A 24,704-nucleotide genomic window follows, 5' to 3' on the forward strand; every position below is an offset into this window, starting at 1 on the left:
GATTTCAGGTGAACATTTTTATAGAAATATATTACTGAGAGCCCAAAAATGACAAATCAGCATAAATGAAGAGTTATAAATAAATACGGGTTCCAGCATTTAAAATATTCTCTGAGAAGTGGCTATTACATAAGATACCGTTTAAGATCAATGGCAAGAACGCTTTTAGCGATATGCTATGTTACTAAAATAAACTAATTAAAACGACTATCGTTCAGCTGGTTATAAAACAAATCTAATTCTTCAACACATATCGCTTATGAAATAATGGCTTCGACAATGACGCAAATTTATTTTTAATGATGTTGCTAAGGGACTTGTTCAAAACACTATACAAAGGCAACACTGGATTATAGCAGACCGATAAGTGATGATTTACATAGTGTTTGTTCGTTTCATTTTAGAAAATCACTGCCTCGTAAACAGAAGTCAAAGTGATATCCTAAATTAGGTCTACCACCAGCATAGCAAACTTTTTTTTTTTTTTTTTTTTGCAAGTCTCCATAACTCAATTTCTCAGAAGCATGGATAATATGATAAAAATAGAAAACTGCGTTCCAGCTCGGTAGGTCGCGTTTACCCTCTGTCATTATTTCATTTACAGAACGATCGCAGCGACCTTTGGATATTCAAAAGTTCTATCTTTCATTGTTAAGCATTCAAACACCATTTCAGAGTTCAGTGAGCTGGGGGAATTTGATTCCGCTTTTATTAAAAGCGAACCTGATCTACTGCCTGAATCCACAGGAGGTCATGGTTACATGCGCACTTTGCTCAAAGATGCTTATATAATGGCGGGGATTCAAATTGGACAGCTGCCAAGTTTAGCTTCAGTAACTGTACAGTCGGCGGGCGGGATTTCGGTCAATTAAGATGTAACTATCGTCACACACACACACAAAGAGAAAGATCACTGACAGGTAAGGATCTTCCAAACTCAGTGTCAGAAATGGGATGTAATTGCATTTTATTATCTAAAATATTCGTATCATCCAGTTTATGCGAGAGAGAGGGAGAGAGAGATTGGACAGCGGGGAAAGCAACTATTAAGAACAGACTAACTTAATTATTTGGATCAATTTAAAAAGCAAATCTTAAGTTGAACAGCCTGATATAAACAAATTCATTCAAAGCCCAAAATGCATTTATTTTTTGCAAGTCCTTGAAGCCACGCCTACCAACAGCAAGGCTTTCTGACATAAAACTAAGCTACTGTCAGTGAAGGAACTAAGCGACCACCACTATAAAATATTGAATTACAAAGACTCAATAAAACAGACGTTGAACAGCGAATACAGGAACCTCTTTGGAATAATACAAAGGCGCTTGTCTAAACTCAACTGAAATAATCATTGCGCATGTGTTAAGCAATGAATGCAATTAGTTGTTATAACCGAACCCAGGAACATTCATTATTAAGGATGGGGTGGAGCTGCCTGGAATTAGATAGCGATGACCTGTGGCTGTAGGATTCTGGATAGCATTAGTGGCTGGGATCTTTTATATTCGGAATGCCCCTGGCAGTAATATCAAACTCAAACCAGTAGGCGGGTCACACCTTTATCCTCCCAATATCCGTGACCACATTTTTTTTTTTTAATTTGCCAGAAAAGGTTGCTCTTAATCGAATTTTCTATTTCAACTTTGAGAGAGAATTCCAGTTTTGTCCTTTGTCAAATTGCATCTGGTTCAGACTTCCAAGGAAAAATAAAATCGTAAATCTGAATGATCGGGGTATACAATCAGGAACACAAATTTTACATATTTTTCTATTAAAAAAAAAAAATCTAACCAAATAAATAATAACAATTCTATCACCTCGTGGCATAGAAACATAAGATTTAAGATGGGTCACCTATGGAGGTCATAAATACAAGCTGCATGAGCAAATATTATACTGGAGGTGAGATATAGCTACCTTCCAAGAAAGGGTATTACTGATGCCCGAGAAGTGAAGACAACCATAACCAGAATTACGGAGGTCACTCGATTGCCAGTTTATTCCCATATGAAGTGAATGCCTCATTTTATTTATATCCTCTGGGGAGGAACATAGAAATTTAAACAATACCTGAATTGAATATTTTCTGCTCTCTAACAGCAATTACTAATATTTAGGTAGAGATCAACTCATAAGATTGTCTTCATGAGACAGGGCATACAATATGCAAGGTTCAATAAAGTTATTTGTAAACAATTCGCGCTTCAGATGAATCTTGGAGAGGTTTAAAACTGGACAGCAATTGGACAAACAGCTACTCTTGTTCTTCTAGGTGTGAAGAAAAGACAGAAGCTTAAGAAATGCCTACATTTCTTAAGGGAGACACTGTTTCTATGAGAAAGTGATTGAAGTGAATCTCTGTGTGTGTGTCGTTTACTCAGATCTCTTACAGATAGCATTAAGGATATTTTATTGGGTTTACAGACCACACACATTAGTTTGGCAAGTAGACCGCTATGCCAGAATGGATCAAAAGTCATGGGCGACCATAAGAATTTCTCCATCCTTTTCCCACAGTTGGCGTTCGAAACAGTTAATAGCTAGATCCGCTATCAATGAAGAGTGGTGGAATCCGTATTGATGGCTGGGCTACTGAAAATTAACTGGTACTATGGATGAAAAATCTATACTTCTTTTCAGATGGAAGGATGTGTGTGGAGAGACAAATATTGAAGGCAATGTACTTAATCTTCCATGCTGTGCAAGCTGCAAAACGAGTGGAATAATAACGTGGATAATAATAATGTTCACGTGGCATGATTTAGCCCAAATGTCTTTTGAGGGAAGATAAAATACAAAATCCATACATTACCAAACATTACACTATAATTAAACTTCTTCCTGGCATCTGAACGTTTGCTCCACATACTTCTACCTGAAGATAAATTTCTGCCAATGATTTGGAAATTATCAGACCATCCTGCTACTACTGGAAACATGGTCCTGTACGTATGGCCATGTTTCCGATAATTCTGAGATCTCGTGGTCATATGAGGAACGAGAGAGAGATGCAATTAATCATCTTCAATTCCCTTCCACATGAGAACGATGAGTTTTCACGAACGTTGTAGAAACTCTTGAATCTCACACCCTGCTAATACAGAGACACTGGCATAAAAATATTTATTTTCATGTCACTTCAGGCATTTAATTACCACTTAATGACATTAACAAAACCAGAACCTAGTCTCAGAGTACATGAATGTATAGAGCTGGATATGTCTACATTTTCTGTCCATACAATGTATGTGTGTGCTTTCTCTCCTGTATACAATAACTCTTGGTTTTGGAAAGATTATCACGCAACACCTCTAAGGAGTCCTTGAACTCATCGTGGGAGGGCATGTTAATATATGTTAAGCCTGTTTAAAGTTCTGATGAATACCAGCATGTTTGGTAGTGGGAGAATGCAGAAAGCGATGGAGATGCTCTGAAAAGCAAAGATTTCTTAAAGGGATTATTACTGAAAGGCCTTTGAGTGACAGAACGAAAGCTTCGCTTAATAGTACATTCTAAAAAGTGAATGCAAATACAGATCTCTTTGTGCATGCATGCGTGGGGCGCGTGCTCGTTCTTAGCTGACAACGCGTTCTGAAACTTTTCGAAGTGATGAGAGAAACACATTGGCCTCCTGTCAGGTTAGAATAAGGAGATCTTCCTCTATCCCTATTAATCTAAACAGTCGTTGATTATTACGGATATTATTAATGACGACAACTGATCAGGTTTTAAATAAAAAGGTGAAGGCTCACGAGAAAGAGCAGGGCTAAGTATCTGTTACAGAAACGCGTAGCAGTTCGTGAAAAATAAGTGAACGCGCTTTGCCATTACCATGTAGTCCTGAAACATGTTGGATCGATGAATGGGTTTCATTTGTTGAGGTTGAACGTAGTTATTCAGAAATCCAAGGCTAGAAAAATGGTAAAGATGATAGCTAATGTATTGCTACATGAGTAACTACCATTTTCATTTAAAAATACCTCTCCTGCATATGTTTTCGGAGATGGTTTAAACAAACCGTAGCTAAACAAGAGATGTAAAAATCAGGCGTTTCCAGGAGGAAAAAATTCTGTCACTTCCAACTAAATCACTTCGGCTAAAAAGTGCTTATATTCCTTGGGTCCTACCAATGCAGCCATCTTTCCAACCAAAATGACTGTCTCATGCTTTCGACTGCATATAAAGAGGTGATATTCTGAAAGGATTTTTTTTTTATTAGTAACTAGTCTCTTTAAAAGAACGTGTAGTAGACATTACTAATTAAATAATTTTTTTGTATATAATTCTCGTGCTTATTTATATGTTTGTATCTTTATCTTGTTTTGTAAGCAGACCAAAAAAAGCTCCAAAAGATCAAAATCTTATGTGATACATGCAATCAATTTTGTCCTTAAAAATATTGACCCCAGTACCAATGCTGATTTTACTTATAAAGCTTCTAAATGGACAATTAGCAGGAGCCAATTGACTAGGTGCAATTAGTCTGTTTAAGTTCTCCAGAAGAACACTGATAGTGATATTCGGTGAGAATATCATCAAAACGAAAAACTATTAATTTATCCACAAACTATACTTATTTGGAAAAGAGATACGATTGGAAATATGTAATTAAAACAGTTTTATAAGTTGGTTTGAAATCGCGTAAAATAAGCTTACTTTCAAAGTTTGGAATGTAGACAGAATTTTGAGAAAATGCAGGCATTCAAATAATTTCTCAATACCGAACTGCAACTTGTCCTATTTCTTTATGGAATACAGTTAAAGCGAACTAAGAATTACCACTTTTACTCTCTTCCAATAATACACTGTTGATGACAAGGGAGTTGTTAACAGATGAACCAATCGTATAGATTATTCTTCCAAGTATATGCCATCTAAACCGTTTGTGTTCAGCAATCTTAATTGTTTTTGGTTGTAAAACAAGCCTCAAGGAAGATGAAATTCTAGAACTTCCTTAACTCTGTGGATACGTACTCACCAAAACATTGACTCTTGACAAATTATGATTTATGACATAGAAGAAATAAAAAGAGGGGAAATTACAAAAATTAAAATTTCCTCGGCGCGTATGCCTAAAACACCTTTATGAATGTGCTTAAATGAAACTATACCAAAATCTAAACTGCAGCTCGTAAGACGGATTCCCAGAATCAGATTCTTATTCTAAAAGGTATCAGTGTTAGGAGTTTCACTACAACTGTTCCAAGGAGGTAGTCAGTGTCACGAATGAATGCAAATAAAAGTAAAAAAATAAACAAAATGTCTCCCTTCAACTAAAATTTGGGAAATCATTTCTATCAGCATCAACTTGGATGAGAGATTAGCAGCAGAACTTTCACTTAATATGTGCACAACGAAACAAATCACTTTCCCAGGCTTGAAGAATAGTATTCGTGAATGGTCATTAAGCAAAGATATACGAGTAATTTAAGAATGAATATCCTATAACCCGAAATGTGAATGCCGAGCCCATTTTTTTAAATTTTATTCGATACCTTATAGATAAGCAGACTAAGTTAAACGGCGCCCCGGTGAATAAAACCGTATCCTTAATCATATCTAATTAGCTATCCATTTGTCTAGTATGTCACCGGGGCATGCTTAAATGAAATGCACAACACTGTCCTTGAAACAACCGAAAAAAAAATGCCAAATATTAAACAGACGGCTTAGTTTAATGCGACTTAAAAAAAAAAACAGATTTTTAAGTTTCCATTTAAAAAAAAAAGTATGTATAAGGGTTTTATTATTCGAGTGCTGTTGAACTTCTGTTTTCGGGGTTACTACGTTTATATATATTAATAGTCTAGTATCAACCGTGCACTTCTTTTTTTTAAAAAAAAAGAAGCATTTTTTGTTGTCTAAAGACAGTGAATAAGTTAATTATCCTTGATAGCATTCGAGACTGGATTTGGGAGGGAATGATACACAGGAAAGGTCAATAAACCTACAGCACATTTAGTAATACGGATGGTCTAATGATTGGATATAGCCTCCGTAGCTCAGTCAGTATGGATGAAACCCTTTGGTCGGAAAGACCTGGATTCGATTCTCGTCAGTGACCTGAGGAACCTTTATCTGGTCTTTTTCGACTAAAGGTGAGTTATCCGGTCTCATACGGAGGTAGGATTTTTTTTTGTTTTTTTTCCCTCACCCGGAAACTCAGATTTTTCGTCCCCCAAAACAAGCAAACCGGCCCCGTGAACACATGGATTCAGTCATGAATACATTCCAGCCATATGCCGGTCCCGAGCCAGGATAAAATTGGGGGAGGGGGAAAGCAATGGTGAACTACCCAGTAAAAATCTCAGCATGAATACTTTGTGGACAATGCCTACAAACTCATCTACGGGCAGAAACGACTGAAAGGGAAAACCATCGTTCGTCGATTATCTAACCAATAATGGTTAGATAATCGACGAACCCTTAACTATAGACCAAACATTTTTCAAAATAAGGTCAACTGTTTGTGGATGTCTTTTCACCGCCGATGAAAATCGCTACGAAAAAGGGATCTAATCTACCACTCATGGTACTAATCTGCTATGGGCCAACCCATAAGTATTCCCATAAACTTACTGGGATAGTTGGTGTCTAACATATTACAGCGGAAGGCTGTTTATTTGGAAATAACGTTATCTCCAAATTCATAGTATTAATGATTTTTATTCTCATCCTGTTGTCGGAGTTCTTTTCTGAAAATAGCAACCTACAGGTATTCAAAATAAAATGGCAATAGTCTTCTCCCACTTCCCATTCCGCTACACATCGATCTAAGATGCGTTTGAATCTTAGATGTATCTTTAGGTTTCTTTTGTCCATCCTATATGGAGATTACGTCTTGAAGAGAAGAGTTGCTATTGTTTTTCACACTACTGAGAACAAAAAAAAATTGCCATGATTAAATTTTAGACATCACGATGAATGCGAATGACAATGTATAAAAGCGTAGAAGCAATATAATAGTATAGTGTTTTTAAATCTCATTTATAAATATGCATTTCATATTACACTTTTAAATCCCTGTTACAAGTTAAGGAGATTTGCTTAATGAATCAACAGATGAAATACGCACCTGGTATGCAAGATGAAGTTGCAGGTTTCCCATTCAGATTCCGGGAGAAAAGAGCTGAATGCATTTTGAACTATTTCATTCGGTGAAGTCTAATTTTCCAAGTTATTGAGATTCGTGCATACTGTGAAAGTTTGTTTTTCGTTATGTTGTGTTTGAAGATGAAATGAGTCGCTAAGCATGAACCAAAGTATCTTGAAATAGTTGAGGAAACTTCAAAACGTTTGAGATTGGACGATACCATGATAGTTGTGGTCTGATGGAAAATTAGATTTGTTTTTCATTAAGAAGGATCTGCAATGCATGTTTTGAGCTGAATGTCTCAAAAGTATCAAATACTTTCCAACGCAAATTGAACAAAAGTAATAAAAATGTGCTTTCACTTGATCAATATATTAAAATTGAAGATTAATAATCAATTTAGTGTCTATTTTACAATATTACACCAGGTTTTGGATATTATATCCAAGGTACTGCATACAAATATTGTCAGGAGGAACAACAACGTTCCATAGGTAAAATTTCTCTATATCCAGTCTCAGAAAATCCTCAGTAGTTTTACAGTATGTCATGTTGCCGTACTAATCTGTTCCAACAGCACACTAAAAGCATAATACTCGAGTGAAAATTTTCATATAGTAATTACTTAATAAAAGTGGCTACTCTATACATTTCAGTAACAAATTTAGATAGTACATTTTAACAAAATTCATCTTGGCAGGGTAGCTATTTACATGCGTACGCAGATGAATAGAGAAAATCACATGCAATGTTTATTTTAATTTAGTACATGCAAGAAATCACCAATGATGTGGTCAACTAAATGTTTATGTGTATGATTACTTTAAAAATAAAGACATTTATTAAATTAAATAAAAAGCATCTGCATAGACGATTAGGAATGTATCATAGAGGAGGAAATAGGATAATTATTTACACATACTTTATCCTATTCCTTATCAATATATCTCTTGATAAGGAATGAGCGTATAGTGAAACTAGTTTCGGTGACATTGTGAGACTGCTCCTGAGGGTGAAAATAGTAATCAAGTTCGTTTTGTAATAGCGTTTGTGGACCCAAGAACATGTAGAGTAATTATTTTCAAGTTCATGAAAATTCCCGAGTGTGGCCGATTGACTTCCCTAGGTAAAGTATATGAAAATTACAAGAGTATTCTGAAATATATCATGGCCGTGACTGTTTAAGAATAAAAAGCATAAATAAAAACAACGTGGTGTAGGAAGTAATGCTTCAAAAATACACGTAAAAAAGAAATTTGAGATCTTTACTGCGTCTGTTTATTGAAGGCGGCGTTTTCTCCGCATCTGAACTATTATTGTACATAAACATATGAAGATAAAAAGGAATCTGAGAGTAGATTTCTATAAGTCGGGTTAATTGAAATTTTTATCATGCTCAGCAATATAAATTGTGCAGCAGACTTAAGTAATGTATTTCGACAATGAGCTTGTTATATGTTATTTAAATCTTAAAAAAAAAAAAAACATTTCCGCAAATGTGTCATACTAAGCAGGAGTTTCATTCACTCTCTTTGGAGAAATTAGCTACGGACAAATACAGAAATTCAGAGAAATTATAATAATACACATTAAGTAAATGCAGTAACAACAAAAACAAAAAACGTTGTTCATCCAAAAGGATTTATACCGTCTTTGATGTGTTTAAATAAGCAGCACTCGGTATTGCTCTGTATTAAACTACTAACCAGACTGGATTTTAACAAAATTTGATATTTTCAATACATAACTAAATATGTCCCGTTAGTTAAGTTTTTATTTCACATAGAAAAGATTCAAACCAGAGTTGCAACAAAACTTATTTATTCCATACTTCATTGTATTCAACTTTGTTAAAGAACCATTCAATATTTTTTAAAGACCCATTCAGTCGTCTTCTATATTCAAAAATTTTTCGAATACGATTTAGGCCTGAGCTTAGGTAGAACATGAATTTCGTCGTCTGGTATGATATTGCCCTGCGTATTGGGACTTGAAGTGGCTGGGAAAGTTCCATATTTGTCTCTAGTTAATTAATCCTTGCCTCGTGCGCTATAGGCTAACTGCCATTCGTTGGTGGGACTCGCATTAAAATTGTTTAAAAATTCGCTTTGCTCAAATAGGTGAGATCAGCGACACTATGACTTAAGCGGAACTTGTTCACGAAAAACTTTTCAGGGAAGATGTTTGTTCCAAGCACTGCTTAACTATAAGCTTAATTATCTTTAGTTTTCTCATTACTGTCATTCGACGGCGTCACCACCAGAAACTCAATCTATGGAGAATCGTGTGATTCGCCATAGATTGAGACTATCAAAAGCACTTGCGATGCTGCCCTACGAAACGAGGAACGCTCTTTCTGCATGTTTATCCGATTATTTATAGACTGAAATAGTAACACCGAATTCGCTCCTTTAAAAACACAGCTATCAAAAATGGAATTTCGATTGTTGTTTGGATGCTTTCAAACAACAAGCAGTCCGACTGTTTTAACATAAAGACAAGTGCGACCACCAGTCATTTGATCGAATATATACAAGAGGGAACAACCAGTCTTCCTCCAAATAGCGCGATTTCCTAGGGATACTCCCAACCCTCTCCACCCATTCGATACCTATCTGGAATGTTGAGTTTCTTCTAAATATGAATTCGTTTTCTTGTGTGGTTACAAATGATTGTTCAGGCATTCAATAACCTGGACGGTTTTGTTTTATGAACATACCGTCCATGAAAGGTTGTAAACCGTAGGATATTAAAGGATTTACATTTTTATGTTTCGTCTAAAATCAAAACAGAACTTTTTTTTTATCAAGCCACTTCAGTCCTCTAGTAATCAGACTGGTGGTCTCATACAGACAAAAAAAAAAAAAAAATCGTCTACCACTGAAAGATAACAAATAGCCATGCTCATGAAATTTGAACCCGCAGGGTTGAAAGGCAACGAGTGCGACCCACTCGGTCATTGAAATTACTTTTCATGCCAATCCTGTCCATGAAAAGTTGTAATCCTATGGACATTGTTGCTCTGAGTTAGTTGAGGGATAAATAAAATATCTTCATTTTCTCCCTCAGTACCCATCTCGTTGATATTCTTATCATCCATTATTCGCCATTATAACAAATCACGGACGGGTTAAAGAGTCCTTTCACATTTCTAAACAGTTTAACTGTTTAGAAATGTGAAATGTTAGTAATGTTCAGGCATTCAATAACCTGGACGGTTTTGTTTTATGAATATACTTCAGAAATTGTTTTGATTTCTAAAATGGACATTTATAATCATTTGCGAAAGTGTGATAATGGCGTAGGATGATCTCTGATTTTGTTCATCTTCAAAGGATTCTATTTTGAAATAAGCGTATCATATCTAACCTTGAAATCTGAGGAGAAAAAAAAAAGTAGAGAAAAAGAATAAAGTGTCTTGATTAAAGCTCTTATGTACAAGCCGACTGTCATATTCTTTACGCAGAAGTATTTTCTAGGCAAGTAAGTTCTTTTCTTAGAGTTTGGAATTTAGATTTTCATTTCCACCCAAAAAAGGAAAAAAAAGTTAAGCCACATTTTTTTTTTGTAGTTGTATCTAAAAGTCTCAAGTCATTTCGGAAACATACAAAAAGCACGATATTTTAATGAGTTTTATATCATATTAAATTTTTATCTAACATTTAAGCTTAGTTTTCGTAAATAATTCAAGAAGAGATTAAGATATTTCTGACTGCACCACTTTTACTTCCCTGGGAATGATTCTAAAGTCAAACCAGCTGATGCAAATACAGCTTCTAAACTCAAGACTTGGAAGATAAATCAGCATTAGTTTAGAAACAAATAGCGCAAGAATAATTAGTTCGGTGATTCATCAAGGAGGCATGGTGGAATGGATATCCTTATTTACTGTCCTGTTGGCAACAGCCCTAAATGAGCAGCAAAAACGTGCAGGGAATTTATGTCTGCAATTGTGACTTCACTGTTTTCTCACGAATTCTACTGTTAATTTCGTTTAATTATGCAATATTGTGAAATCTCCAGTTACGTGTTGGCTCGCACTTCCTAGTAAAATGTGGCTCAGTTTGAGATTACATCTCAGTGTCAGTTCGGTATGCGTGCATAGAAATCTGGTGTGTGTATTCCAAAATGAGAAGCACCTTCGTAGATGACTGCTTTTCCATTCTACAAAACAGGCGAACTGGTAGGAGAACATAGTGAAGTCAAAACAAGAACAATGGAGGGGGGGGATATAATGAACCCACCACAGGTATTGGTCGATCGACCTATGGGATAGGTGCAAATTTGAAAAGAGAGGAATTGCCAATCCTCTGAAATCAAGTTGGATTAGAAATTGTCAGTCTGCTGTCCAGAAAGACATTTCTGGACAGCAGACTGACAATTTCTAATCTGAAAGACATTTCTGGACAGCACATTTCCAGATTAATAGCCAATCAGCAGCATTAAAAATGATGCCAAGAGGATGTTTCAGTACACTAGCGCTTTAATTTACTCTAAGAAGCAAGTTAAAAGTGAACAGTTCCTTGAAGTCAACGATTATCAGGATCGTTTTTCGCATACACAGAGGAAATCGGCTGTATATATAAAATCAAATTCGCAAGAGGTTCTCATGTGAATCTATATTGCAGTTCAAACATACTTTCAATTCATTTTATCCAAATCATACTGCGTGTTATATTGGACACTGTTTTGCATTTATTCACTAAAACATGGATAGATAAAAATTTACTCTGCCATTATAACAACGCAATATAATCAACATAAATGTCAAGATATAAAAGAGTTTAGAATTTTTCTATGAAATATTTTCTACATCCTATCATGTGAAAATACAAACTTAAAATTATTGCTACCGATAAGCAGTTAAATGTATTCACTAGACTTAAATGATACAGTACTTCATAGCCATCTGGATTCGAATCCCGTCTAGGACACGAAGAACCTTTATACGGGCTAACTAAAGGTGGATTAGTCGATTTCATACGAGGGTGGTAGGGTTTTCTATTTCCAAAACAGGCAAACCTGTCAGAAGAACACTCAATTGACAAGCTTAATTCCAAATAAAATAGCAGCATCATAGTCCATAACTCTGACATTAAGTCGAACTAAATATTCTTCGATGAAAGTTGCAGGGAGCGCTGTAGATCACTCAGTAATGCAACGCATACGAAGCTTCCAAACGAGGAATTCTGGACATACTTGTTATACTGGCATACGCAATTTGATTGAAATTTTAAGAAGCGATTGGAGATGACTGCTAAGAAATAACTTGTTTGTACTTCTGAAGTACAATCACTAATTTATTTAATGACCGTAAACTCAGTTGGCTTACTTGCATTAAAACTAAGCTCAGTTTATTCTCTTTTGGAAAGTTGTCTCAGAAGATAGTTTATTGTTTTTTTGTTCAATCGTCCATTCAACACTGTCGACCTGAACACTTCCTTTTTATTCGAATTCATTTCCTGCTTCTCTACAGAGCGAGTGATATCTGCCACGCATTAAAAATAACTCCAAATTAAGGGGAGGGAAGGAGCCCACAACCAGATACCACCAGTTCTCCTTTCAACGTGTGTGGTGAAATTGTCAGTTCTGTAAAAGTAACATCGATGCGTTTTGACATGAATTCAGGCCCCAGTTTACCGTATCCTGATACTACCGATCATAAAAACAAAAGCACATAATGGGTGTCAGAACACGCACACAATGGACAACATCGCTATGACGTATGAATGGCACTGCTGCTGGTAAAAGCTGTTGTTTCGCAGGAGCTTCTGAATTTCACTGCGACTGTGAAATGGAAGGGCAACAACTAGTAAATACAATAGCGTAGTGCAGGTACCGAAAACTGTTAAGTGTCTTTATGGGATAAGTGTAGATATTTACGAATACTGAGATCCAAATTCACTCGAGAACGTCAACGAATCTCGACTTCCGTAAATCCACCAGAGTGCCGCCTGCTTATATACGATCTGCATACTTATTAAGTTGGTGCGATGTTCATTATGCAAATTCCATTGTTGGCAGGGCGAGGAAATGCAAGTAGAGTGTGTGTACGATCTATGTGGGATTCTGTAAAGGTAATTGCGACTTGGAGTGGTGGCAGGGATCGCCTTTCACTGCTGCAGGTACTTGTGGGGCTTCGCTATAAATCAAACTTTGGGATGCTCCTCTTCAGCAGCACTGATTCAATTCGGGAAGCTGTCCGTGCCTCGATGCCGCATTCTGTACACGCACGCCCGCAAAAGGGTACGCGTCTCATACAGAAAGGTTGAGTGCGCGCACTTTTAAGCAAAGTGCAGAAGAGATCGGAAGAAAATTAAAATTGCTTAAGGCAGAAGAAACGCGAAATGGAGCACACTGTTGTATTATGTGTCCATACACAAAAGCCTTTGGTGTGACACGGTCTGATTAAGCAAGCCGTTCTTCGTGTCTAGTAGAGGCGCGAAGGAAAAAAAAAAGCTGAATTCAAACAAAAATTCCCAACTGATTTTTGATTTAGTATTCTTTTTTTTTATCGTGCAATAAACACAAAATGAAAACCTACGGAAACCCTACTCTCTCCTATTTGTCACATCTCTGTTGACGTTATAGCAGGGAGTGGGAATTAAAAAAACACCCTCTCACCGCAAACTTTTTTTTTTGTTTTGTTTATATCAAAACCAGCTTCCTTTCCGCCCTCCCTCCGTCTCCTTTGACTACACATTGTAAGATCCATACGGAGGTTTACAGCGGTTGCCTCTGCAACTTGCATGCTCTCCGCAGCCCTGCCTGAAGATCCGGATGTCATGGCTCCTTCCGCTGTGACCTACAGGCCAACAAAAGTGATCCTTTAGAAGTTTTATTTCATCTCTTAAAAAGAAGTGTCGATTACTAGTAAATGTAAGAACAAAAATGGAAAGGTAAAGTAGTTGCATATGGGACTGAAAATGATGCCAATATACTTGCAATGATAGTTCCTTATCTTCCAAAGTAAATCCTTATAAATGAAGTCACGCTTTGATACACTGAAGGCACTGGGAGAGCAACATTAACAGTTCACTGGAGACGCATACCACTGAGTAATGTCGCAGTAGATTGACAATTTTGATTCTTGTTACAAAGCAGAAAAATATTGTCAAAATATTATTGGGAAGGGAGTATATAAACAACGGTTAGTTTGGTTTGCTCTGTAATTTTGCAAGTAGTCAAGAAATTGAATACAAATAAATGTTTTTTTAATTTAATTCGAAGCTTTCACCTTCGATATTTTTTGTAATTTTTATTTATTTATTTTATTAAGACTAAGTTAAATTTTTGTTTAACTCCATTTTGATTATTCTTATTTCCATCATTCCGATTAAAGTGTGGAGAAAAGGAAGAGAGTATTTCGTCAAGATATTTTTCCAAGCTATAGAGAAAAAAAAATTAATGAAAATGAAGACAATTTTGTGAGTTTAGCTGAAGTAAATGTTCTGTTTAAATAACTGATAAAGCCAGTGTATGAATATATTAAATGTCTTAATCTAATTACATGGAGATATTTGCCGGCCTGGTTAGCGTATCAGCTCTTCAACCAACAGGCTGCGGTTTCGAATCCCGCAGTGGGCATGGATGTATGTAATCGTCTATAGATAAGAAATGAATTTGTGTAAGACCGCAATCTTTCGTGGTTGGGAAACACACAAAAATTACATATGAGTGCACAACAGACAATCTCGAAAGAGCTCTAAATGTTAAAGAACTGTTTAAAAATATGCTAAGACTGTTCTTCATTGTAGTAAAATAGTGAGAGCGAAATTAAGAATACTGTGGGTAGGAGATAAACTAAATAATCCGGATAACCTACTCTGAGACAAGATAAAAACCCATAGCACGTAAACTGGAGAGGCTAATCACTCAGCCAACCATACCGGCAAAAAGAAGAAAAAATCTTCGATAATATTGCAAAATATGCGATAAAAGAAATAAGATGATGTCTTAATCCATGAGATGTGCCCACATGGGGGGGCCAATATGGTCCAGTTTTACTGTTTATAAGACTTAATACTCCTTAGATGGATATAAAAAACTAAAACATTCTTAAGTCCATCATCGATGATGCTCTGATAAGGGAACATTACCAAAGCATCGAAGACAGTCTTTTGAATGGTCTATCGTCACAATGTAAGCAGCAGGTCTGTTATCCGAGGGTAATATAGGTTTACTTGCTAATAATCTTCACCTTTCAACTCAAGTTGTAAGTTTGCATGTTGTAGAAATTTATTAAACTATCTTTGTTGGAAGTTTACAATCTGTCGTGGGTGGGATCTTTTTTTTTTTTTTTTTTTTGTTATTAATAAATACAAAAGCGAAAACCTAATTCCTTATCAATTGATAGTCTGTTCAAACAGAAGCTATGGACAATTTTATGTTTGCAAGTATTAATCAATGACTTAAATCATAAATGGCAGATAAGGTTTTTATTTTAATATTTGCGATCAATGAAAAGGCGCATCACTTTTCTAAGTCTTTATTTTGACAAAAAATGAAGATTAAATTTAATAAACAAGAAGACATCGGATTAAAGCCATTTATTTCCATCAGACTGATAGAAGTTTAATTTTTTCCCCCAATAATAACTCCCATTTTCTATTGATCACTTTAGTGGATCGTTATTTTTGATCATTTGGAGTGTGCGTTTTCAAGTTGGGTTGCTGGGAATTATTGCTCACGCAACGACACCATTCAGCGTTTATGTCAAATATGCATTCGAAAGTTGGTTTAAACCAAAGTTCGCTTAATGGTAGTTGTTTGAATTTCGAAAAATCTGAGCTGCCTACGCTTGAAACTTACTTAGCTTGCTTAAAAAAAAAAAGCATAGAAAAAGCTTGCGTTCTTTGGAAAGTACAACGAAGGTTGATGCACGCCTCCTAACTCGAAAGAACGGGTAACGTACATTCTATAAGCTATTTTAAATTGCACTACAGTAAGTGCTACATTCGCTTTCGTCATTATTAACATATCTTAAATAAAAGAGCGGTAGTTACCGGATCAGACGCTGAAGACATTTCTATTGAATCATATATCTTTCTACAAACTATAAACTGGATGGATGGATAAATAGCGAGGAATGGCTGATAAGATGCAGACATATGTTTCAATACTATTACAAATTTATTAGTCACATGAGTACAATGTCAAGTTGAAGAATCCCAAACTAAAATATATAAAAATCCGATATGTTTATTATTGCTGCTCTTCCTTTTAATACCTTTGGAGTTGAAATTGAGCCGTTCCGTAAATTTATTCAGATACACCCTGCGTAATATGTCTAGTGATCCATCTCTCGTGTCAAGAGAGGGCAGGCAGCACTTAACAAGTTTATTTCAGGAAAAGAAATGAACCATTGTTGAGTTTTAGATTATGAAATGTAAAATCATTCGTGCTACCAACTGACTAGAACTTTTGTCTTGGCCGATAGACAGGATCGTCTCCCCACACACTTCACTATTCAAAACCACGCATCTAACTTTGGAAGATGAAGACATCGCAGGACCGGAAGTACCACCTGTAGTGGATGTCACTCGTGCCAACACTAGGCCCCTTCATTACTAGACATAATCCCTTGACCCCGACTCATCCGGCCTGCCAAGCCAAGCCTTTGCACCCTTTCTGGGCACATTCTTGCAGCACTTTATGAAGGCAGTGTTTGTCATCTGTTATAGATAAGGCTGAGGCCGCAGCCAATCGCATCGCTCAGCACCCCTCAGTCTAGCAGACCGTTTACTTCTAACGCCAAGAGAGCAACGGCAAGAACGTACACTGTGGCTGGACACGCAGTTTGAAAGGCTCCCCGCCAGTTGGGCACAATGAAGTGCTTTTACGATTTTTTTCATCTCTCTCTCTCAGTCTGTCGCTCGCTCGCTCCAGTGACGATGCAGTGTCGACCCCTACGATTCCATGTTAATTCCCCCATCAATAGCCCCTACAACTCTGCCATAAAGGCCTCTTAATCTCGGCTCTCTTCTGGGATTTCCTGACTGGCGACGTTCAGCTTACGAACTAACAAAAATAGGAGGATTACGGCAGCAGCGAGTGACCTCCGACAACGCTGTAAAAGACCGAGATATGAAGAGATTAGACTATGATTGAGAAGCGATTGTCTATTCATTTTCCAAAATCACCCCCCCACACACACACACAGACAGACGCGCTAGGCGTAAGAGAAACAACAGGCCACACGTGATTTCACCCGATAAGTTCTTCACGAGGCGAAGGAAAAGTTACCGGGTACGGAAGCGCTGAGTTCCATAATTAACATTTCGTACGATAACAAAGACGCGGAAAAATGTATCGCATTTCGGCTGAACAATGTGTCGAAGCAATGTTAAATTATTGAGGACATAACAAAAGTCGATAATATTAGACTCCCGTGCTCACCTTGGGATATTAGACACTTTATTCAGCTTGATCCCTCGGGGATGAGTAGGAAAGGAATATAAGTGCCCTTTGCAAATATCTGTTATGGGCCAATCCGTAGATGTGAGGCGAAAGGTTTTTCACTGCGTAACAGAATGCCACATGCCTAAGCTATTTATTTCGATATTAAGGCTGTAGTCAACGAGGACATTCTTCACCTAAACTAGTTATTTAAGAGTTTACACAGTTCAGTAAATGCTAGATTAGTAGTGGTAAAATTTTAACATGAAAAATTTTAATAAACAGAAATAGCAAACAAAAGTTCATATCAACCAGCACCCTGCCCAAAGCTAAATAATTAAATCTAAGATGTATTTATTTCACTACCGATGCTCTAGGCCAGTGTTTCTCAAAGTGTGGTACGCGTACCCCCGGAGGTATGCGAAAGGTCTTCAGGGGGTAAGTGGCAATTTTCGGCTATACATCATTAACGCATGGAATCATTATATTTCTCAACAAATAGTGCAATTATAGACAACTGGGATAAAAAACGGCACTAACTAATGAATCACATCTACCCTCCAACAGAAACTGCTGTATAGACTCAAGCCAAACCATATACTGCCGGCGCAACATATGGTTTTGCTTGACACCACCACGTCGTTAACGTGTTAAAACTAAGAAATATATAGTCAATGCGTTTCAGATATTATGGAATTCGGTTGAAGAGAATTAGCATTTCAACTCAACTGTTGAAATGCTAATTTCTCTTTAGTTCACGCGATGTTTTGTTAATACCGCACCAATCATATGCACCTCTTCATAGCTGCTTTACGTATATCAAGTCTTGTAAATTACTGGTAATTTTTGCTTGAAATAATGGGAAAGAAGATGAAGCTATTTGGGTAGATGAGTTTGACGATGCATACAAGGAAACTGTTCTCGATGCCTAAAGTAGCGATAGCGAATACGAACTTCTTGGTAAGTCACACTATTTGCATTTTTTTCCTGAAAACTTTAGTTTCCGAAAATCCCCGCCGATTTTTTTAGCTTTAATTTTGAGAAAAGAGTGCGAATTATATTCGAGTAAATACGGCAATTTTTTTAGCTTTCAAATTCTTAAGTATGGATCATTGGTTAAAGACTGGATTTATAAAACCCACTAGCAAATAAGTAGCTGTAAGCAACAAGAAAACGTTGATATTGCATCTGGATGAAATGAAATTGATAAGGGTGTGACGTCTGAGATCTCTAGAGAACCAACTAGGAAGAAGATGAAAAATCTTCGTAAGTATGATATGAATTATTTGAAATGTGGATTTTCATGGATGGGAAATAAAGAGCAACCTATTCCAAATTTTGTTCTATTAAAAATATATCATATTTTTTGTTTACATGAACATATAAATTCAAATAAAATAGACATTTACAATGAAATATACTTTATTATTTGATAAGGGGGTACTTGGTAATAATGAAAATTTAAGAAGGGGTACGCGGATATCTGAAGTTTGAGAAACACTACTCTAGGCAGTTACCACTTAAAGCTACGATATTTGCAGAATATCAGGAAGGTTTTACTTACCTAATTGAGGCGGTATGTTGACTGCCCGTAAGGTCCGGTTCGTTCTCGTGTCGCGACCTCTTCACCTGGAATAAAAATTATCGTTGAAATTTCGGTGCCTGTAATTAAACACTCAAAAATATAATTACCTGTGATTTTCTAACATTAAGAGTTTTCATTATTTTAAACAAGAAAGATAAGCCATTTTAGTGGTTTGGAAAATTCACTGTTGTCTCATAGCTTACAAAAAAAAAAAAAAACATTTTACCAGCGCCTCTCGAGAGAGGGCAAAGTAACCTTGCCGTTTGGTTGGAAGTGCCCGAATTCAAATCCCATTTCCACCAGAAAGCAAGTTAAGTCGGTCTCATACGAAAGTGAGAGATTCTTTTCAGATTTTTCCAACCTCAAAACAAACCAGCCGGAGAACAACCTGATGGAAGAGGTTACAAGAAGGAAAAAATTTGGTTCACTCAATATGAAGTTTATGGGGGGGAGAAGTATCGTATTTAGAAAACTTTTGATGCCCCCTCCCCAAGATCGTCATTCCTATACTATTTTGAAATTTAGCCATCATAATGAAAAAAAAAAAAAATGGCCCTTGGGTATACAACATTACAACGCTGCTTCTGATAATTCTTTTCTGTTAGACAACAAGATTATTTTTTCAAATATAGATAAGAGGTTATCCTAAAAGCATATCGCACTCCTGGGTAAATAGCACTAATGTTTGGGGAAATGGGAGTATGCTTAAAATGTGATATGGTTCAAAGTTGAAGCATTTTCTGAATTTTTTTTCCTTCTAGATAAAACATAGCAACTTAAAGAATTTGATTAAAATTTAAAATTAAGATTAAAAAATAAAATAAATAAATAAATAAAAAACAAAATCCAGTTATTGGTTTGTTACAGATATGGTATAGTAGTAAAAAAACTGAAAATTTGTTTACTAAATTTTAAAATTTAGTTACAATTTTAAAAGCAAAACGTTTTTAAAAGTTAAGGGGGAACATTTTAAATATTTTAAAGGGGAGGAGAACGTCTGTAGCTACGACAGATCAGGAAGTGAGGGGATTGAAAGTACATAAAAAGCGTGCAGTATTTAAAGACGAGGCTTTAAAACGCAAACCTTATTTATATAAACACACACACCACAAAATTGCTTCAGTTTAAACCAACAGGCTTCCACATTTCAGTCATCATTTTATATCTGAATAATATTTACTGTGAGCATACCCATACTTGCTGTCAAGAGGTTGTTCTCACATTTGAGTAGATACCATGAAAATCTCAAAATCTTAGTGCTTAAGAAGCAGACAAAACTAACATCCTTCCCCTCTGTGTGTGTATGCGTTGTTTAGAATTAATTACGCAGGGACAGCTGTAGTCATGGGGGAGACAGAGTATATCATTTCTGCAAATTGTGTCTTCCAGTCCGTCTGTCTGCTTCTTTCTGCGGGGAGAAAACAGTTTCCGGAAGAGAAAATTCTGCCACTTCCGTATGAGATCACACTGTCATCTATAAAAGTCCGCAGCTTCTCAAAACCTCCGAAGCACAGTCGTGACATTTGCCCTTCACAGTTAAGTAAAGCGTGGGTTCGAGTCTCATCCAGACATGATTAATCTTTATAAAAGCTTTTCAGCCGAAGGTAAGTTCCGTAGATTTGTTTGTCAGGATTTCTCTTCCAAGAAACTTTTTTTTTTCATCGCAAAAAAAAAAAAAAACGGGCTGGAGAACACAGACATGATATACTTGCTTCATCGCTGAATAAGTTGAAATTTGCATTTCAGCTTATTGCACAAATTACTCCCCTGTTAATGCTCTCCTATACAATAAGGATCTTCTTGGGTTCATGTTTACCAAGAAATTGTAACTGAAGTCATTCACAATTAAAATGTGAATTTCTCCCTTATGCTTCCAACCATTTTCTGTCCATAGCTGTTATTTACTATAGATTTTCAATCTTCAGGGAACAGTGCAGTACGCCTATATTATTTCTATTTTATGTCGACCACAGAAAAATTATTTTTGCAATTAGGCAATAACAGTAGTTAGTTTCTTGCACTTCAGACAGCGATAGTAGTATTACACAACTAAATGTTTCGAATTTATTTCTAATGTTTATTCAATTAACACTCCTTTCCATCTGACACTACCGCATGATATAGAACATTCCTCTGAATCGGAGTTTGCAATTAAGAGATGGGAGTCAAACAGACATTTATTTCTTGCAAGTCGGTAAGTTTTATATAAGGGTTATGTTCCGATAAGCAAACACTGTCATCACAGAACTCTGTCATTTCTGTAGGATCAAAATATTTGTTTCCAATTTTCTCTTTCCCTTATGCATTAGCGACTGGATCATGTCACAGAATGAATTCCAGTCATAGTACGAGAGAAACATTTATAATGACATCAACCTAAAGGAGGGAGTTAACTGGCTACGGGATTTCCGGAGCATTGAGGTTTTCACCCCGCATAAAATGCAAATCGGCCAAAGAATATATTCAATTAACAGATCCAACACAAAACTTAGTTGCTTAAACGTAATTTAAAACAAACGATAATAAATGTACATTAGTAACAAAGAAATTCGTGTCCGATTTTGTGAGTAAAGTCGGAGCCTGTGTTATCTATATATTCAAGAGCAAACGGGAAGCAACATAATAAAATAATAAAAATCGCCTTTTTATTACCACTTCCAACAAACTGTTAATGAAGTTTCCCTTGCTAAAGTAACGTCCTGTGGGTGTAAGTGTATCATCAAAAGCGTTTCTAAGCCTTTTTAAAACTTGACCTCCGAAAGAAATAACGATCAAAGTTCATTTGCTGTCAAGATAAGTAGTGAAAGAAGTGCTGGGGTGTCCTCTGTTTAATTCCGAATACTATCCTTATATGAGAAGTCAGTTCAGTCTTATTATGCGAGAAGCACAACTGAAGCTTTTTTATTCATCATTAAATGTTATCTGTCAATTAGTTGTCGGCACAAATCAGCTTTTTATTCTTGTTCACTGTGTAAAGGGGCAATGCATGACAGATGGTAGTCCTTTTTTTTTTATTTTAATTTTCCAATTTAGCTAGTAAGACAAATAGCATTTTAAGCAGGTAAAATTCTCAATATTTATTTTAAACTTGCATTGTTGCGTGCCAAATATTTTAGTTCATGTACCAACATGTATCCTGAACATGCTGGCTGCTTACATAGAGAATTATATACTAATTCTCATAACGAACTTCAGTCAACGTTAAAGAAAGGAAACACACTGGAGTTGTGGGTGTTTAAAATGTATCCTTTAGTTTCCTCATATTTGAGTAGAATTTCCATCAATTACTAATAACTTACATGAGAGATGTGTCGTTAGTGAACTGTTTTATTCCTGAAAACATGCCTTCTTAGAGTTACATGTATTCAGCGATGCATACATAGGTTGTAGATTCCACAATTGCAGTTTCCCACAAATTTATGTTACAGTACTACATTTTCTTGAAAAAATGTATTGCATTCGAGATTAAATTCGAATCGACTTGGAATTTTATATTGTCGAGTCGGTTAAATTTAAAATATTTTTAATGAATCTTTAAATACGGACGACGAAACTTACATAGTTCGAAGTATAACATGAAGTGAGAGCTTTTCCATCTGCATTGGTTTGGAATTACCAAATTCTGAAGCCCACTGTTAAATGCGTGTATTCTTCGGCAGGTTTGCTTGTTCTGCAGGACAAGCAGGCCGGATAATTCATCTTCAGTCTTATGGTCGTCGTCGACGACATTCGAACCTAGTTTTTTTTTTTCCCTCTCCAACAAGGGAGAAATTTGCATTCCGACTACTTGTAAAAACAAGGACAGTAAGTGATACCTTTTGTTTGATGGTAGTGGTAGGCAAAGTACTAGTTTGGGGGGATATAATAGAATTTATTCAAAAAAAAAAAAAAAAAAAAATCACGAAAGAACAAAACATCAAATTTGGCGAGTTCTAATTGTTAATAATTACAGAATAAGAAATATAGCAATTAGAAATAACCAAACTTAATAATTAGTTTTTTTTTTCACAAATAAAATTAAAAAAAAAAGGTGGACAATTTACAGGACATTATGAAGTCATTTAATGACTTCATTGGTGTTGAATGACAATAGAATTTATCTATTTTGTTGATAAAGCCGCCAGGTCACCCAATTTGCCTTTCTGGAATAACCCGAATTTAGATCACAGGGCTATAAAGTTCGAACAAACTTAAGTGAGAATTAAATTCAGTTTAAAATTTCTAACTATTAATGCAATAGTTAAATGCAGTTCCATTTCTCTCGTCATAGCAAACTTTCCGAAAGAGGGCAGCACCACTGTTTATGGGCATGTTTTTCTCATGAGAGCAGTAATTTATTAAGAAATCCGATCCAAAGAAGATTCGGATCATAGTACGTTTGGGGATGTTCGAGGAAATAAGCAGTGTCTTTAAAATATCTACGGAGGGAAAAACAGGTACAGAACGTGACGCTAACCGAAGGTCTGTCTGTCCTTTGTTCTTGAATCGCGGCCTAAATAGCACAGGTAAAGCCTAAAGTCCGCAGGTCGCTATGCCACCAGTAAATTAACACATTTGCATCAGGTTGCTGCAGGTTTGCCGTGTTTGTGAAGAAAGAGCAACTTCGAGTTTTATAATGACACCAGACTGTCAAAATGGCAGATGTGCTTTAACAATAGCGATTCGTTTTGTTTTTTTTTTCTCCTTTTATTTCTGCTGAGGTGTTCTTAAATGAGACATTCAAAATATTTTGCTTGTAAAGCGAAAAGTGGAATAATTAAGTTAAATGCGTTCCCAATTCCAAGCTATCCCCTTCCTAAATATATTAAGTTCTAAATACTGGAAATATTAAAATGAAATTTTAACATCGTCACTGAGACAGACGTCATGCAGTAGGGAGATCACTCGGAACACAAAGACTTTCAACAATAACTTGCTATTCGGAAAACATCTACTTATTTCATATACATATCCCAAGCTATTAATCATTTACACAGCATATAGCTCATATCAGTGAGGCTATGATGTCAGAATGAGAACTTTTAATTTACCAGTTGACATTTATTAAACTTTTATGGAATGCTTAGAAATAATAACGGAAACTTATGTCGTTCATAAAATGAAATTTAAAGTTTTGAGAATATTAAAATATTTTCTAAACAAACTAGAACACGCCTTTCAATATTTCACATTATGCTGTTACAATCATCGTTTGGGTATCACAATAATTAGTGAATAATTATGATTTTAATATGTGTCTTTGTCTTGTCAAGCAAGCGTTGCACAGTCCGAAATGGATGCTGACCAATTTCGACCCTTAACGCCTTGGCCATAAGAAAAAGCCTTGAAGCTGTCTCAGTGGCTCGAGCGACACAACACTAAGTGAGGCACCGAATTTAATCATTAAGCTTTAAAAAAATCCCTACATTACCCCCTTTTTCTAACAGCAGCAGCAGATTGATCTCAAAGCGGCCAGTCTTCCTGACCTCCCCCGGCTGACAGCCACTGATAGGATTCATCTGTGCCTCCTCCCGCCACCAGCTGTGCTCGTGGCACAGACCCTCCCCCGCTCAACCTTTTCCCGGTCCGCTGATCCGACCTTCTGGGAAATTGACAGAAAAACAAACTCAGTGGAAAGTGGCTCATAA

The 24,704-nt window shown here is 36.2% G+C and overlaps 1 protein-coding gene across 6 annotated transcripts in view; it reads right to left on the reverse strand.

Annotated features, from left to right (window-relative positions):
* The window catches only part of eya (eya transcriptional coactivator and phosphatase 2), a 169,977-nt gene that overhangs the window by 102,239 nt on the left and 43,034 nt on the right, over positions 1-24,704 (reverse strand). For all 6 annotated transcript variants that reach the window (XM_090410393.1, XM_090410394.1, XM_090410390.1 and 3 more), the window contains exon 2: positions 19,057-19,121. Coding sequence is in view for 4 of the 6 variants with exons in the window: in XM_090410390.1 (XP_090266516.1) it covers positions 19,057-19,121 (65 nt within the window). In the remaining 2 variants the exon portion in view is untranslated. The remainder of the gene's footprint in view (positions 1-19,056; positions 19,122-24,704) is intronic.

Source organism: Typopeltis vanoorti, chromosome 20 (genome assembly GCF_054136105.1).
Source record: "Typopeltis vanoorti isolate ZY-2024b chromosome 20, IOZ_Tvanoo_1.0, whole genome shotgun sequence".
NCBI lineage: Eukaryota > Metazoa > Arthropoda > Arachnida > Uropygi > Thelyphonidae > Typopeltis > Typopeltis vanoorti.